The sequence below is a fragment of the Neodiprion pinetum genome, chromosome 4 (assembly GCF_021155775.2).
Source record: "Neodiprion pinetum isolate iyNeoPine1 chromosome 4, iyNeoPine1.2, whole genome shotgun sequence".
In the NCBI taxonomy this organism is placed as follows: domain Eukaryota; kingdom Metazoa; phylum Arthropoda; class Insecta; order Hymenoptera; family Diprionidae; genus Neodiprion; species Neodiprion pinetum.
Window position 1 is genome coordinate 37,206,313 of NC_060235.2, and position 15,627 is coordinate 37,221,939.

Consider the following 15,627-nt stretch of genomic DNA (forward strand, 5'->3'; position numbering starts at 1 on the left):
GCACTAATGAATCTAGCCGATTAATATTCATGAATCTTCTTCAAAGTATTACAGCTTATACAATATTTGTGAACTGCATACCGGGCCGGATGTGAGATGAAAATTTTCACGACTCACGATTCATGTAGATCAAGTTACCGATTTGTACCTACTCCCAGCGGGAGCATAAAAACTCCAGAGATGAAAATGTTCGACAAGTTGTTCAAAAATCTTATCTTCAAACGCTTTATAGAAATTAATTTACCGAAGAATTTCAATGCCTGAGATATCTGCAAAAGACAGTCATAGTATAATAATTGGCACGATCGTTATTCGTTCGTGTTATTGATTTTTTGTTGTTCGAAAATGTTTGCTGCAACATTTCTAATTTTTTTATAGTTACATATTATATTTACGAACTTTGACGACCTGCGGAAAACGGTTTACCATGGTCATAAATATACTCTGGTTGGAACGGGATCCGTTGGCATAATATCGAAAAGCAGTGAGCTATCGTTACGTACTACGTTACGATCAGCAAATAGGTTGAGTCAGGTTTACATAATCGCCAAATTTGAAACGCCCGCCGAGCGGATTTAGTTTTTTTTTAATTTATGTACACTGGCGTACATCTGCGGCCATTCCGCACGTGGCATTGTGTCTATAGATTTTGCGGACGCTCATACTCATACGACGTAGATTAGTCCTACAGATGGGAGAAGCTGGTGCTGGCATGCCAGTGTTATTGCTCGTTGAGTTTACGACGAGCGACGAGCCGATGGGGAATATTCGCCGTACGGTATAATTTTGTATGCCGTGAATGCAGAGCCTCGACGCAATGATCTGTTCGTTAAAATTATAAATACTGTCGTCGGTGTAATATCCGAAAATATAGAAATCCGATCTGACTCAAGATCTCGGGATTTTCTTTTCCCCTGCGCGATTTTAATACCATGCATGATTTATGCATGCGCTATTTCGAGACGCAAATATCATCAATTTTATCGGCTTTCAAGAGAACTGCACACGTGCAGCGTAATTTTTATGTAGAACAAGGACAAGTTTGTAGACCAAATCTACTCCGGTTATACAGGTACAGGCTAAATCGCCCGGCAAGGCAAATTTGTCTAGCTAATCGTTGCGCGCCTCTTTGCATTATAATAATAACCGACGATCGGTAAATATTAACAACAACCATATTGACGAAATCGCGGGCTGTGTGGTTCTTGACTGGTTGAACGACTCGATCGTTTTATTCGATTTCCTACGAGTATTCGGTTGTTATATTGCTGCCGGCGAGGATGCGTGTAATATAAACTGAACTGAACGATAGTTGGGCTAATAATACAACTCTGCGACTCTACCATAAATTATGTAGTAATAGTATGTGCCGATGTGAGTATATACGTATCTGCTACCCGGTTTCGATCGATACCATTCCCATTGCTATGGAATTGTCACGTGACTATCGACGACACGCGCCATGCTTTCAAAGTACGATGAACAAAAATGAGAGGACGACGAACCTCACTTGTGTTTGATCTTAATGTTGATACGAGTATTTATTCGTTTAGTCGCTTGTGATTGAAGCTAATAATCAATTTTCCCCTCATTCATATCGGCACACTTCAAGTATATTTTTCGCCCCCTTCAAAACCCGTTTCATATAATATCGATCCAATAATTTGCATGCGTACGAGATGCTCTTTGACCGTCGGTTTAAAAAAAATCGAGCTACGCCATTTTTGCAACTCCATAATCATTAACACGCAATCTACGCTAATTAATCCAATTGTGAAAATCATTCGGTTGAATACCTACGATATATAGTCTGTAATTCGAGGGCGTTCATGTTTCACTTCTGAAACGTATTTATTTATGTCATTTTGTTGTTTTTTTTTCTGTATCGCATAATTACAAACTGTTATATAATAACAATAAATAATCTTGTTGGGTGGTTGACATAAAAAAGTTCAGAGCGCGCATCCATTATTGCTTTATCCTTTTATTTTCGTTATTGTTTCATTGTTTGATTTTATTTACTGAAATCGCTCGCATAGATCGACAGGCTTGAATTTCTTCAATTTTCTACCTACTGGGTAGGTAGATTTTTTGCCAGTTCATTGGGATAAATTTCAAATTTTCCCTCGTACTTTTCAAAAGTATAAATAAGGTATGAATCTTAAGATCATTATCAATCCACGTAGACATAACTTTCTAAAAAAAACGTTCAACGGTCAATACGTTAGATTTTCCGGCAGTGCAAATTTTTAAGACAAAATGAAAATCGGCAGGTTATTCGTTCGAAAATCAGAGCTTGCCGACTAAAATTTGATGAAAAAACGGCAACAACGACTCGATGCACAATAACATTTGATCGGTACTACAAAACGATTGCAAATGTATTTCCAACCAGCAGTTGTTGAATATCACGTAAATATTATTCCCAGTACAAAGGGGAACCGGTTCATGGTATAGAATCGATTACGCACTAGATCGTAAAGCGCTTAACGACCAACTTATTCGACAAAAGTAAAAGCAGGGACTTTTTTCACGTAAAAAGTGAAATTGTGCGGTCAACAATTTTCGATTGCTATTCGTCTACCCAATTATTCGTTTCTCGTTTCGAGAGCCGAGTTTGCCAAAGGATTTCACGAACGCACAATACATCGAAAATATTACCATACAACAAATTACCACATTAATATTGAACATTGGGACGTTTTCCAATCAGTAATCATTCTCAAAGTCTTTTGAGTTCGGATTGCTATAAACATATGCTTAGATAAAAATTGACGCTAATCCTCCTTTGCTAAGGTTATTTGTAAATGTATGTACATGTATGCATATAACGTTTACAAAACAACTTGCGAATAAACGATATTAAATATTCAGCACGGTATATACAGCATATCTCTGCCCTTTTTGTAAATTTCAAACATAGGTGTCTGGTCGTAAATAATTGTATTTTTTATTCCTTGGTAGGTAAGAAGGGTAAATCTCCCCCTCCCTTTCTCAAAGTCTTGTACTCTTGGAGCAGACTGTAAGTATTGAACCCCTTCAACGTTCAGTTTTATTTGTCTAATTCAACCTGATTACTTTCATAATACAACCTTATTATGCAGAATTGTTTGATCTTTAAATTTAGAAAAAAAATCTCGCCAGCTCTATTGGAAGCTGAGATATTCGAAATTAATTTTCACTGGGTATTTGTTACACTCATTGCGACGAGATGTATACGGTTTGAATGTTTGCCTGTCACGGGTTGTCGTAATAACATCGTGTGAACATTTTCCGATGCTCTCTTTCAAACGTCCAGATTATACTACATGAAACCGTTTGGTATAGGTGGTGTATGTTCATTGGATTAAAATGAGCCGGTATAAATCATCAGTAATTGTGAATAGTAAAAAGACCGGCTTTGAGCAAACAAAACCTAAATAAACTCGGAGGTAATTCAAACACCCTATAGACACTCTCATAGATGGAGCAGGTATCGTTATACAGACATTCGAGAGGCACGTGTTCCTGGCCGAATCATTTGAATCAAAAGTTGGGAGGAGAGGAAAAACCGTTTGAAAAATCTCCGGCGATATTATTTGCGCCAATGATGATGATCTCGAATGAAACAATATGATCCGTATCGTGTAAGCGAAATGATTCCGAGGAAATTCGAATCAAACAAACTACGCATCAACAATTTGAGAAAAGATTTTGTAATTAGAACGTTGGAAGTGACTAATTGTAAACTTCGGAATTTTTTTCTTCCATTCTAACGCTCTGGGGCTTATTCTGTTAACATCGCAGATATCGCTTATTCTTGTTAAGGAGGTGGTCTAGTTGATTTCAACGTTGACGTATATATCTCCAAATATCGAAGCCCACGTATCTCAAACGCGTAAAAGGGCTCAACAGTCTAAATCTATACACAATTCTGAATAAAAACAATAAAATAGATTTTCATTTGACGTAGAAATAAAGAAACGGTACGGATTCTACGAAATCGCAATAGTAAATTCGTATAATTCATGCCATTTCTATATTTCTGCGTCAAGTGAAAATCTATTGGAATGTTTCTTAATTCAGAACTGTGTATAGAATGGGTCGGTTAAGCCCATTTTTGCATTTCAGACACGTGGGCTCCGATATTTGGAGGTATACATACGTCAACGATGAAATCGACCAGAACATGCCCTTAACGATCATTGGGCGCAAATAACACTGCTGGGTATTGATGAAACGGTTTATCTCCGTTTTGCAACTCTTGAATCGCGCCGCCGTTCGATTAATCCTCAATACAAATATCCGTAAATGCCAAGAGAAGAGCGAGAGAGTCTTTGGCTCTCTTAGCGGTCCACTTCGACGCGCGCTGCGTCAACTGATTCAATTCGGCGACGCTGCAAAGGAGGAGGGAGAGTGGATGAAAGGAGAAGAGGGGGGGGGGGGGGGGAGGAGACGGGAGGGGAGGGATAAGGGAAGGGCTTTCAATAACGGGCGAGACGGCGGGGTCAAGTATTCCGGCGATTCGCATGGGGCGACAGCGACACTCGACGCGAGACGAAGTCCGTGTCGCGCCGAATACGCAGGAGCGGCGAGAGGATTAGCCACACGTGGAGAAGCGATAGGGAACCGTAGCGTAGATTGGCGAGGTTATGTTGGGTCGGTATCGCAGCGGGCGGAACGAATATCCCGCCTGTTCTCTCATCTACTTACCCGTTCATCCTGGGGACGCGAGTGGGAATCCAGGCTCTCCTCGATACCTCGGTGTCGAGTGGCGATAATGAACGACGATCAGTCACTGCAGGCGCACTCACTCCGCCACGCTTTCAAAACAACAGGTTGCATGTGACGAAAATATGGCTGCCACGCGAAAATCCCTTTCCGAGCCGTCAAACCGAGACAACCGATCCGGCAACGATACCGCGGCCTGTTTATGCCCCGAAATATCCGCCCGACACCCGCCGCTCTGTCACTCTACAACTAGGGCACTTACCCGGCTTTAAATCGGCACCAAATCACCGGCTATCTTTACTTTTATTCGACAATAGTCCCAACGACCGACACACGACTACCCAGCCGTACACGAGATTGTCAGTGGCCCCACGTTATCCGACCGTTTTCGCTTCTCCGTCATCGTGGCGACACCTGTTCGCCTCGCTCCCAATCACTCGCCCACTCGAACACCGCTGTAGTTCCCGAAAAAACAAACGACGCTCACCTGAATCAGTCGCACCGACACCTGGCAAGATTTCTACCGATGCCGACTGCTCTGATGGTACTGTATCGACAAGCGATAGACAACACCGACCGACGATCAGCCTGCACTGAATTCCGTGCTCGACTTCCTTTTATCAATTGTACAAATCGTTGGATTAAAAATGTAAAGACAATCCACCCTTACTGACGCGTATTGACGCGGCAGCGCACGCAGTCGGCGGTAAAAAGAAGCTCGTGAAAATGGGTACCGACGTAACGGCAAAATTCCGCGAGTCAAAAATACGTAGAGGAAATAAAGAAGCGAGAAGGAAATAGAATGGAACGGTACCGGTTTTTCGAGGTGAGAAAATAATCTAATGCATTCTCATTATTCCAGAATCTTGCACCCATTGCTGCATGCGCAAGATGTCTGTTGATACTTTTATTACCGCATTAGTCCACAGTGAAAATATTGCGGTGTGTCCAGGGCCCTTCTTCTCAACAAAAACCATAATAATAAAATATCAGTAGTTGATTCGTTTCAATGCATTATTACACGTATTACAATTCTAGAATAAGAAGAAGAATTAGATTATCTCCTTATAGCTCGAGCAGCTACCGGTTCATTCGATTTCTTTATTTGTTTACACTTTCAATTAACAATCCTTGATTTTTAAATTCCTGAGCCTACTTACCCGTCGAAAATTGGTCCTTTTTCGAAACTCTTCGTTCCAGATGTACTTGATTGTGAGTCTTTTACTACGCCGTATGAGTAGCGGCCTCTACGCAAATATCAGTCGATCTTCTGAAAATAGTCTTATCTCGGTCCCTGGTCGACTCAAAGCGTTTCTGATGGTGAGGTTATTCTAAGTTGGGAAGAACATACGATGTATTACACGATCAATCGCAGCGTTCTTGAGAATTCGGGAAGACAAAGCGATCCCAAAATTATAACTTGATAGGTTTAGTCAAGGACAAGGGAATGCACAGGAAGTATAGGAAGGGGGACCGTATGGAAGAAGTAATTGAATTATGAGGGCAACGTTTTGTTGCTATTAACGTGATATAATTCCTTAAAAAATACAGAGGGTCTCCTCGTCGTATAATCTCTTGTACCTACATCTGGTTACACATGGCGTCTCGTAGTTTGAAATAATCTTTAACTGCGATCAGATCAACACGCTTCAAAGTTTATTGTATATAATAAACCAAACTTGCTAATCTTGTCGCAACGTGGTTTGAAACAGATTCGGGTTGGCCGACGGGGTGAAGTCGCATCCAACTTATAATTAATACAAATTTCAATCAAACTTAGAAGAAATATCGTACACTATATTATGTAATTGAATATTTATATCTATTCGCCAGCGTAAAAGTAATTTATATCTATTTACCGCCAAAATACAAAGTAACCATAGAAAGATATGCGGACGACGCGAGGCACGTATTATATAACTTAAAATCTATTTACAGGAATACGAGTATTTTTCTCATGTGCATAACGTGGCTTATTCGTGTATGCTGGACTGCGGGACGCGGTGACCGCAGTGTTTCACTAAATACGAGGGAAACCTTAGATTAACCCAATTCATTTAGGCATTAAAATATCATAATCATACATGCTTGTTAGTGAATAGAAAATCTCTGTACAACTTGCCTAAGTGCGTTTTAGTTGACCGTAAGTTTGAGCAATACATATATAGGAGCGACTTTTCAACGATATTCAATTATCTACTTTTGCCTAATTATCCTACGTTCCAATACAGTTACGTCGTAGGTTATTGTATTTTGTTTAATCGTATACATACATTGTACAACTCTTATATCGTTATTCGTACACCGATCATTTACATACATAGACACTTTTATACATACCTCGATGAAATGATCACGGGAAATTATAATTTCGTATTACAAATCTACCTACTAGTATTCGATATTTGTTACCGAACATTCCTTATAATTATAGTGTATAACCATTGGAATGATGAAACCATGCTAGGGAGAATCTGTTGGAAACCTTTGCGTTGCGACGAAACCGAGCTTATTATAATTATTATATAGTCTATAAATCTGTCATAGTATATACGAGAGAGCTTCCTTGCAAATAAAACACTTCATTCCGAATTTCGATTCCGAAAAAAAATATTAAAAGTCGAAGGAACGCAAATGAATGTTGTTCTCCTCAAACATTTCTGGGAATCGAAACGATGCATTAATTTTAATAAGTGTGAATCCAGACGTTGAGATTTAGAGAAAAAAAAACAACAAAAACTGTTATGGCAATTACTTAAGAATAGTTTTCTAAATCTTATATAAATATGCTAATAATCTGGAGGATTCACGAATCACCAAAATCAATCTCGGACGGTAAAGTCGAATTGCAATGTTAAATACTAAAATAGTAGGTCCTTCCGTTGAACGCTTGGAAGTTTTCGTTTCATTACATTTGGTCAAACTCAGGCCATGCGAAAGCGCTACCGTAACAATTGAAAACAATAATCTGTGGAACGATTTTATCTTGAGGATTTTTTTATAACATCAACGATGTTATCCAACTACCGGAAGTTCAGTTTCATAGCAATAAATCACTTTGAAGAAAATTAATTCTTTTATCTATCAACGTTTATTGTTCTGAAGAAAAAAATCGTTCTACGTGTGTGTCTTCCAAGAATCCCGTATAACGCGTCGAGTGACGGAAAATCTCAGCCTTGTTCACCATTTTCTATTGGCACATTTTGGGTTGACAACGTCCTCTCGACAGCTCTGAGTCTCCTCGTCGAACATGGTCGTATTCTCGCAGACAAACCGGAAGTCTAGCATTTGCCTGGAAGTGAATCCTGGGGAGCAGTAATGAAACAGTCGGCAGTCTCTCGGATCTCCGTAAAAGCGATACGGTTCTCGATCGATGCAGCTAAAGGCAACTTGAGTAACTTTCGATCCTTCATCCCGATGGTTCGTATGAATTTTCGACCCCTTCTCTTCCGTCGTTGTTTCGGTCTTCACATTCGAACTCGTCGATGATTCGTCGTCAATAACTTTCACCGTCTCCGTTCTTGGCTCGTCTATTTGCACCAACTTAGCGCCGTCAGTTTCGCTATCCTCGCTCTCTTGCACCGCTGAATTTGGGCTCTCCGTTGCTTTCAGCAACGGATAAGGAGTCGAGAAGATCGCCGCGTTGATACCAAGGGTCGTCTCAATGCCAACGGATGGATTCGTACTTGCCTCGTTATTGCTTCGGGTGACAGATTCTGCGACAGGGGCTTTCTGGCCAACAGTTGTTCCCTCTTGCCCTTTGTCGTTAGATGAAGCTTCGATTGTATCGTTGAAAGAGACGTCGTTTGCTGATCGAGTTAGTTTGTTCTCTCGAGGTCTTTCATCCTCGTCAATGTACTCAGTCGACGTCCAGATAATCTCAGACGAGTCTTCAAAGTCGTCGATTCGCCGCACCAAGCTGGTTGACTTTCGTGTCGTGCTTTCAGTACCGAATGTTCTTCTCGAGAGCAGTGGGTTCTTCCTGATCACAGGCCTTGGAGCAAGTTCATTGTAGCTCTTGATGGGTTTCGCAGGTCGCGGATTCACAAGCCCAAATCTGTGCTTGATTACCACCGGGTTAGGAGTAGTCGTTGGAGGAATGTACTTATAATTTTTCCTCGCAGTAAGCGGCCTGAAGAGACTTGGAGGAACGGGTCTAGTCGTGGTGGTCGTCGTGGTCGTAGTAGTAGTGGTAGTCGAGGTAGTTGGGAGACGACTATCCGAAGCCTCGTCGTTTAGTCCGTGTTCGCTGGAGGACTCGGATACGGCTTTGGGTTCCTTTTCCTCGGTAGTGTCGAAAGAGGACTCATTGTTTTCTGCCGAATTTTCGATGTAGTGTTCAGGCTCGTAATTGTCGTCAACGTAATCCTCGGAGCCGACCGCGGTGCTCGACGCTTCCTCGATCTTCTGCTTCAAGTGTTTTTTCTTGAGATGGGGTATCTCGTCAGTGAACTTCAAGACCCCCTCCGTGCTGTAATCTTCACTCGATAACGTCGGCTTGGAATCTTCGATCGAGTACGCTTCGCCACTGACTGGCCCATCATCCTCATTCGAAGTGGAATATTCCTCAGAGTTATAGTCCGAGTAGCTGTCCCTGGACGTCGGCTCTTGGGATCCAATGTATTCGCTACTCATTTTATAAGGTTCCGAATCTCTAGACCTAGAGTTGTACTCGTCAGAGGTATAGTCGTCGTACTCCCCCGTCTCGCCTCTTGAGTCCTCGTAGCTTGCCTTCTGAGATGACGTAGCCTTTTCGCAGTCCGACTCGTCACATGGTATCTGGTTCGGTGACTCCGATGACTTTTCCGCAGAACGATGAACCCCGCGCGTATCTGATGATGGGTAATCATCAGTGTCCCTGCTAGCAATCCATTCATCTTCTGTTTTTTCCCTAGAGTCCGATGACTGGGTCGTTTCCGATTCCTTTATTTCAGTGGTACTTTCTTTTGAGGTTTTTTCATGCATTTCTTCATTCTGGGCATCGAGTTTTTCTTCATTTTTACTTTCATTGATGATTTTTTTGGAGTAGTTGTTATCCGGTTCTTCTTCAGAGTCGACTTCTTTCGATGACCGTGATGCTGGTTCATCTCGCATGTCATCGATGGTCGACGTCTCGTTCTCCGATTTCGGAGAATTTGAGGTGGAAGTCTTTGGCTTCTCTGATTTGAAGTCTGAGAAGCCATCTTTAATTGCTTTTGAGTCTTGCGGATTCAACTTTGATAAGTTTGATGCCTTTACTTCCTCGGAGTTTGATGCTTTCACGGACTCTTCGTCGGTTGGGGAATCTCTCATTTCTGCTGCAGATTCAACTTTTACAACTGAAGAATTAAGCTCTTTATCGATCACGTCATCATTTAATTGACCCTCGACTTCGTACTCCTTGCTATGGGGAATACTTTGTTCTACAGCTGAGTCTTGCGGTTTCACATTCTCAGCCACCACTGACTTGCTATTTTCAGTCTCTTGATTCTCGTTGGGGGTTGCTTCGGATTGTTCGAATTGAGTTGTGTGGTTTTTACTGAGATGAGATTCCTTTGCGGTGAAATCGTCATCAGATTTAAGATCTTCTTTGCCTTTGGAGTCAACAGATTCACCCTCACGATCTTTCTCGACCTTTGATACTTCAGCTTCTGGTACCCTAACATCGGATGGTACTTGCGACGTCTTACTGTAATTTTTAGGGTATTCTTGTTCATTGTTGGACATATCCATTAATTTTTGTGGTACTGCCTCAATGTGCGATTGATCAGTCTTGAGCTCAGGCTTGGGTTCAGATTTCTCAAAACTCGTTATTTTCTTCCCCTCAATTCTTGTCTCGTTAGAGTAAGGTACGGACTTTGTTTCCGGAGCAACGTGTGAGACCGCATCACTATTGATGATTGCCGCATCCGAATTTCGCAAATCTCCGTCGCGAAGCATTGCATCCGGCACAATTCCTTCATGGTGAGAGGAAGATAACTTTTCGGTATCTTCAACAAGTTTCTGCACATTCAGCTCTTCCGTGTTCACTTCAGATTTTAGGGTCTCATATTCTGTGGAGTCCATGTCTTTGACGTTAGATTCCGTAGGTGTTGGAACAGATTCAGATTTAATGACGTGTTCGTCAAGGTCTGACACCTTCGTTTCCTCTTTAATGTCAGGATGAATATATTCGTCGACGTCAGAACCGATCGTAGTAGGAGACTTAGGTCCGGACGCATTTTTTATTATTGAGACTGCAGAGGTTGTCGCGTTTCCAGATTTTACCGCTTCCTCAGTCTTTGTCTTTCCAGCATCGACTGCAGTTTCGATTATTTCCAAATTATTTTTTTTTTCAGAATCATTTTTGCTCACCGCAGACTCGTTAACACATTTTTTGTTTTCCTTACTAAATGCAGATTTGCAAGATAGTTCGACATCTGGCTGATCATCTTTTTTTTGCGTACCCAACAATGAGTCTGTATCACTCTGCTCCTCTGCTTTCATTTCTTTCGGGACTGAGAGAGATATCTCGGTATGACCTTTTCCTTCTATGTCTGCAGTTTTCTCAACAGGCATCAAGTCGTAGTTCACGTTGTCGTTGTTATCTGAATCCTTGAGATTCTCATTTGCTTTAATTTCTTCTGGCTCACTTTGTACATTCGTTTCCTTGTTACCGGTCGTTTCAGATTTTTCATCAATATTATAAACCTGGAAGGCAGAATCTTTCTTACCATCATTGGGTGACTTGGACTTTACATCACTCGGGCGCTCCTTCGAGGTCTTTTTCTCAGCTGATGTTTCTGCTGATGCCCGATGTCCTAATAAAAGTGCTTTGAACTTTTTAAAGTTAGCCTTAATCGTTGCTATGTCCATGATCTCCTCAGAATCGGTATGTAACGGATGATTGCCATCATATTCACGGGAGTCATCAATCACGGGATACTCATAATCACGAGCCAGTTCATCATCCTCTTCGTAGTCACTTTGGTCCTGCAAAACTTCCCTCTTCAATCGAATAATCGCCTGCCTACGCCGATTCAAAGACCTCACCTTCCCTGCCGCCTCCAGTGAACTCCTTGCTAGCCGGGTGCTTCGTGACTGCCTAATCTTGGGCACATCCCTGTAAAACGGGTCGAAGGACTCGTCACCTTCCTTGTAGTCGTCATAGCTAGCCGGTATAGTTGTCAGAGGGAGCGTAACCAGTTCCGAGGTATTCAACGGACGTCCAGACTCGTCGCTGACGCTGGCCTTCGCAGTTACAATGACTCGTGACTGCGAAGGAAGAAGGGGCGAGGGATTTTGGACGATTCGTTGGATGTCCGGCGGTGGTAAATTGATCGTTATTTGCTGAGGTCTCAATTGCGGAATCGCTGCAGATGGCGACAAGTGAATGTGCCGAGTGATTTGAGTCGAGTCAGAATCTGGCTTAGGGGAAGATCTCGGTGTTGGGTAGAAAGACCTTGCCGTTTGCTCGGTGCTAGTCGGCGCAGGATGAAAATCCAATGATATCTTTGAAGTCGAATTCTCGTCCGATTCATGCGAATCATCATCCGTGGGTACAGGCGATATAGTGAGCTTGCTAACCTTTCCTTGATTCGTTGATTGTATGGCCTCCAGCGGCCTGCGGTCCTCCGTTCGTTCCCCATCATCGTGATACTCTTGGGTTTCTCTCGGGTTGTTGCTATGGATCGTGAAATGCTCGGTAGTACTTACCGCGCCGTGGTTATGGAATATCGGATTTATGTACGACGGGTTATTGGCGTTGCTGTTAAGCAGTGTTTGAATCGTCGAAGAAATCCCGTGGAACAGAGGTGCCACAGTAGACGGACTGTTGTGGATTATCTGAGGTGCCGACGTCGTTCCATACCTCGCTTGATGCACCTGAGGAGGATTGGTACTCGAACCGATACCATGATTACTAAAGAGTTGAAAGGACGTTGCCTGATTATTGGCCTGTTCGCCGTTGTGCGAAATGTACTGATGCCGGTTGTAGCCGGAATTCTTGTCGTCGTACAGTGATTTGGATTGGCTGGTTTGCGAGGTTGAGTACACGGTCGGAGTTTGGTAGTGCGATGGATATACGGTGTTCTGCTGGCGATACAGAGTCGATGGTGTAGTCGCTGGAGGAATGGTAGGTCGCTGAGTGGTCGTAGTCGTTGAGCTGGTCGATGGATGAATCGTCGTCTGGAGTTGATTATCGTCAATGGATTCCGTGGCCTCGCCTTCGTCGTCCGATACCCCGTGGAGGCTGGAAAGTGAGAAACGGAGCACATAGTTACGCAATAATCAGGCTACAAATCTATGTTGTTATTATTATTATGCTGTAAAAAAAATTTTTGGTACTTTCACTCGGTCAACGAGTTCGGTTAGGTCAGGACTCCGTTCTGAAGGAGCGCCCTTCGCTTTCCCATAACTCTCAGGCTAACTCGAGCATGATAATCGAAAGCTATTGCCGAATTAAGGATATAAAAAGAAAAACAAGCAAAAGAAATAGTAGAAGAAGAAAGAAGAATTAAGAGGACTCGTGATAGATCGAAACCGTGTTTAGCGCGTCTATTGAACCGTGTTGCCCCACCCATCGTATCAATCACATGAAAGGTGTTGAGAATTTAATGCCTCGTCAAGTGCCTATAACGCACGATACAACAGGCCTATTGATGGAATAAGAATAAGCCGACAAACAACACAGCGGGCAGAACCAAAAGTTGCGTTTCATTGTAATTGTACTCAATTCAATAACCGTTCGCTCAAGTTCGTACGGACATCACAGCAAATCGACGAGTTAATTAACCGAAGAGCATCGCGGACGGATCGCTTCAAAGTGATGTGTCACTTGTCGTTAGATACAAGAACGTACTTCGGCTGTATAAGCAAGTTCAATTTCACTTCAGGCGAGATTCCTGTACCGCCTCAAAACCAAATGGACATAATCTTGAGCTACCAGTTTACATGGCGGTACTTGGACGTAACACATCGCGTGCTACTTGAACACGAATCGATAATTGTTCGTGGTGGATAACAAGAGGGATACGAATTGATACTTGAACGATTTGACGGTCGAATCGACACTGTATCCGCCCATTTCGTGTTTGTACACCGCACATCACTGGGGGAAAGAATGAGAGTCGGGACAAAAAGAAAGGTTGACTCACCTCAGAGTGACGGCATTATTTCCATAGAGCTCAAGGTTCAGGTTGTAGAAGCGCTCGCTCTTGCTGCAGTCGACCTCGTCGACTCGCTCGCAAACTCGAGTCTCCTGGTCGAACACCGTCCCATTAAGGCACAAGAACTTGATGTCCATTATCTCGTCTGAAACCAAATCTTACGGTGAGAATCGACCGTTAATTAGGGGCTCACACAGGGACGTTGAAAATCTTCTTTATAACTGATGAAGCAGCGGTAGGATTAATTAGCTCTATGGTAACAGTCTTCAACCAATGAGGATTCGTGCCGCCAAATGCATGTAGTGATTTTTTTTTTTTTTTTATTTGCTTACACGGAGAGAAAATTCTGACAATTCTTGCGTCGACTTCAAAACTGCTAGTTACTCGGCTTGATCCATACCATTGGAGAGACGAAATACATGATCATTTGGCATCGCATTCGCCAATGCTATAAGATCGTATGATTGGCACCATCGTACCTAGTACCTACATAGTATAAGGAATGTGTAGCGAATCTCATGCGATGTTAAAATGAAAGCCGTGCTTTTCAACTGCGCGCCGATGCACGAGCCGGAAATCACGCGGTGAAAAAAATACAATGTAGGTATGGTTTAGTACAATGTGAATATGGTACTATTCATACGATCTTATGGCACTGGTGAACGCGATGCCAATTATTCATATACTCGAGTTTCGCCAATAGTATCGATCAACCCTTACCGACTAGCAGTTTTGAAACCTATACAAAAATCGTTAGAAATTTCTTTTCGTGTAGTAGTGAGATGAGTTTCCAAACCTTTCATCACTTGCCTGAAAAAACACTCTCGAAACTACACAAGCATCTCCTATCTCTCGACGGATCTACCGATAGATATCGTACAGTTTGTTATTTTCTCTCTTTTTTTTCATCTGAAAGTGAATTCAACCGTATAATATATGATATTATTCGGGAAACCAGTATCGATAAAATAAATTTATACAAAATGAAATAAACGTCACCGGGCGCTAAATTATTGTGCGGTATTTTTATTTTCTTCTATGGAATGTGTAGATCAGAAGTTTGCTCATTGATAATCCGAGGAATTCGTGGAGTGAAAATGAAGACGTACCGGCAAATTGAAATGTGAGGATGAAGGGGCCGTAGACCCCTGAAGAATTTTTTACGGTAATATACGGAGCGAGACGTACCCACGTTTTTCCTCACAGTCACGCCTCGTGTGATTGATTAATGTCGCCGATTGAATCGACCGTTCTTAAACGTTGGTCAACTGTAGTACCGTAAGGAACAAAAGTCGCGTGAAACCCTGTACCATCTATCTCCCACTCGCACACTGTTTCTCTTTCGGCGATTTATTTATCAGCCTTGCACCGATCACTCCGCCATTTTTACAAGTTTGGTACTTATTTTCTAAGCCAACGGATCAGTGGACGAAAGGGAAAAGAACTTGACTCGTAGATTGGGCAAGAAATACTGAGCCTGGAAAAATGTTTCGTTTGCACTCACGCGAAGATATTCGCACGCTGAGTTTTCATAATATAATTGAAATTACGCGAATTTCCCATTCAACATCAATAGGTATTTGAGTAACCGTCTAAATCCCTTGAATTATTTAAAAAATCAAATGCCGTCATTAATGAACCGTTGAATCCATTGCTCTGTGACAGTTTTCCGTATAGAACTGAATAAAGTATTTGTGATAGAAGATTCGCGATAAACATAACTAATGATTACGATATGATTGAATAACGAAATCTAATCAGTGCAATATGGCCTGTACAGCAATGAAAAGAT

At 42.2% G+C, this 15,627-nt stretch overlaps 2 protein-coding genes across 6 annotated transcripts in view; both read right to left on the bottom strand.

The window, feature by feature from the left end:
- The window catches only part of heph (polypyrimidine tract-binding protein 1 heph), a 358,510-nt gene extending 353,453 nt beyond the window's left edge, over window positions 1-5,057 (bottom strand). For all 3 annotated transcript variants that reach the window (XM_069135784.1, XM_069135783.1, XM_046623389.2), the window contains exon 1: window positions 4,693-5,057. Coding sequence is in view for 1 of the 3 variants with exons in the window: in XM_046623389.2 (XP_046479345.1) it covers window positions 4,693-4,700 (8 nt within the window). In the remaining 2 variants the exon portion in view is untranslated. The remainder of the gene's footprint in view (window positions 1-4,692) is intronic.
- A 1,150-nt stretch (window positions 5,058-6,207) lies between these two features.
- LOC124215919 (dentin sialophosphoprotein) overlaps window positions 6,208-15,627 on the bottom strand; it is a 99,721-nt gene continuing 90,301 nt past the window's right edge. For 2 of the 3 annotated variants that reach the window (XM_046619841.2, XM_046619843.2), the window contains 2 exons: window positions 13,824-13,992; window positions 6,208-12,919 (listed from right to left, as the gene is read on the bottom strand). In XM_046619841.2, coding sequence (XP_046475797.1) covers window positions 7,891-12,919; window positions 13,824-13,992 — 5,198 coding nt within the window. In that variant the 3' untranslated portion in view covers window positions 6,208-7,890. The remainder of the gene's footprint in view (window positions 12,920-13,823; window positions 13,993-15,627) is intronic. The other variant, XM_046619842.2, reaches the window with a different exon arrangement.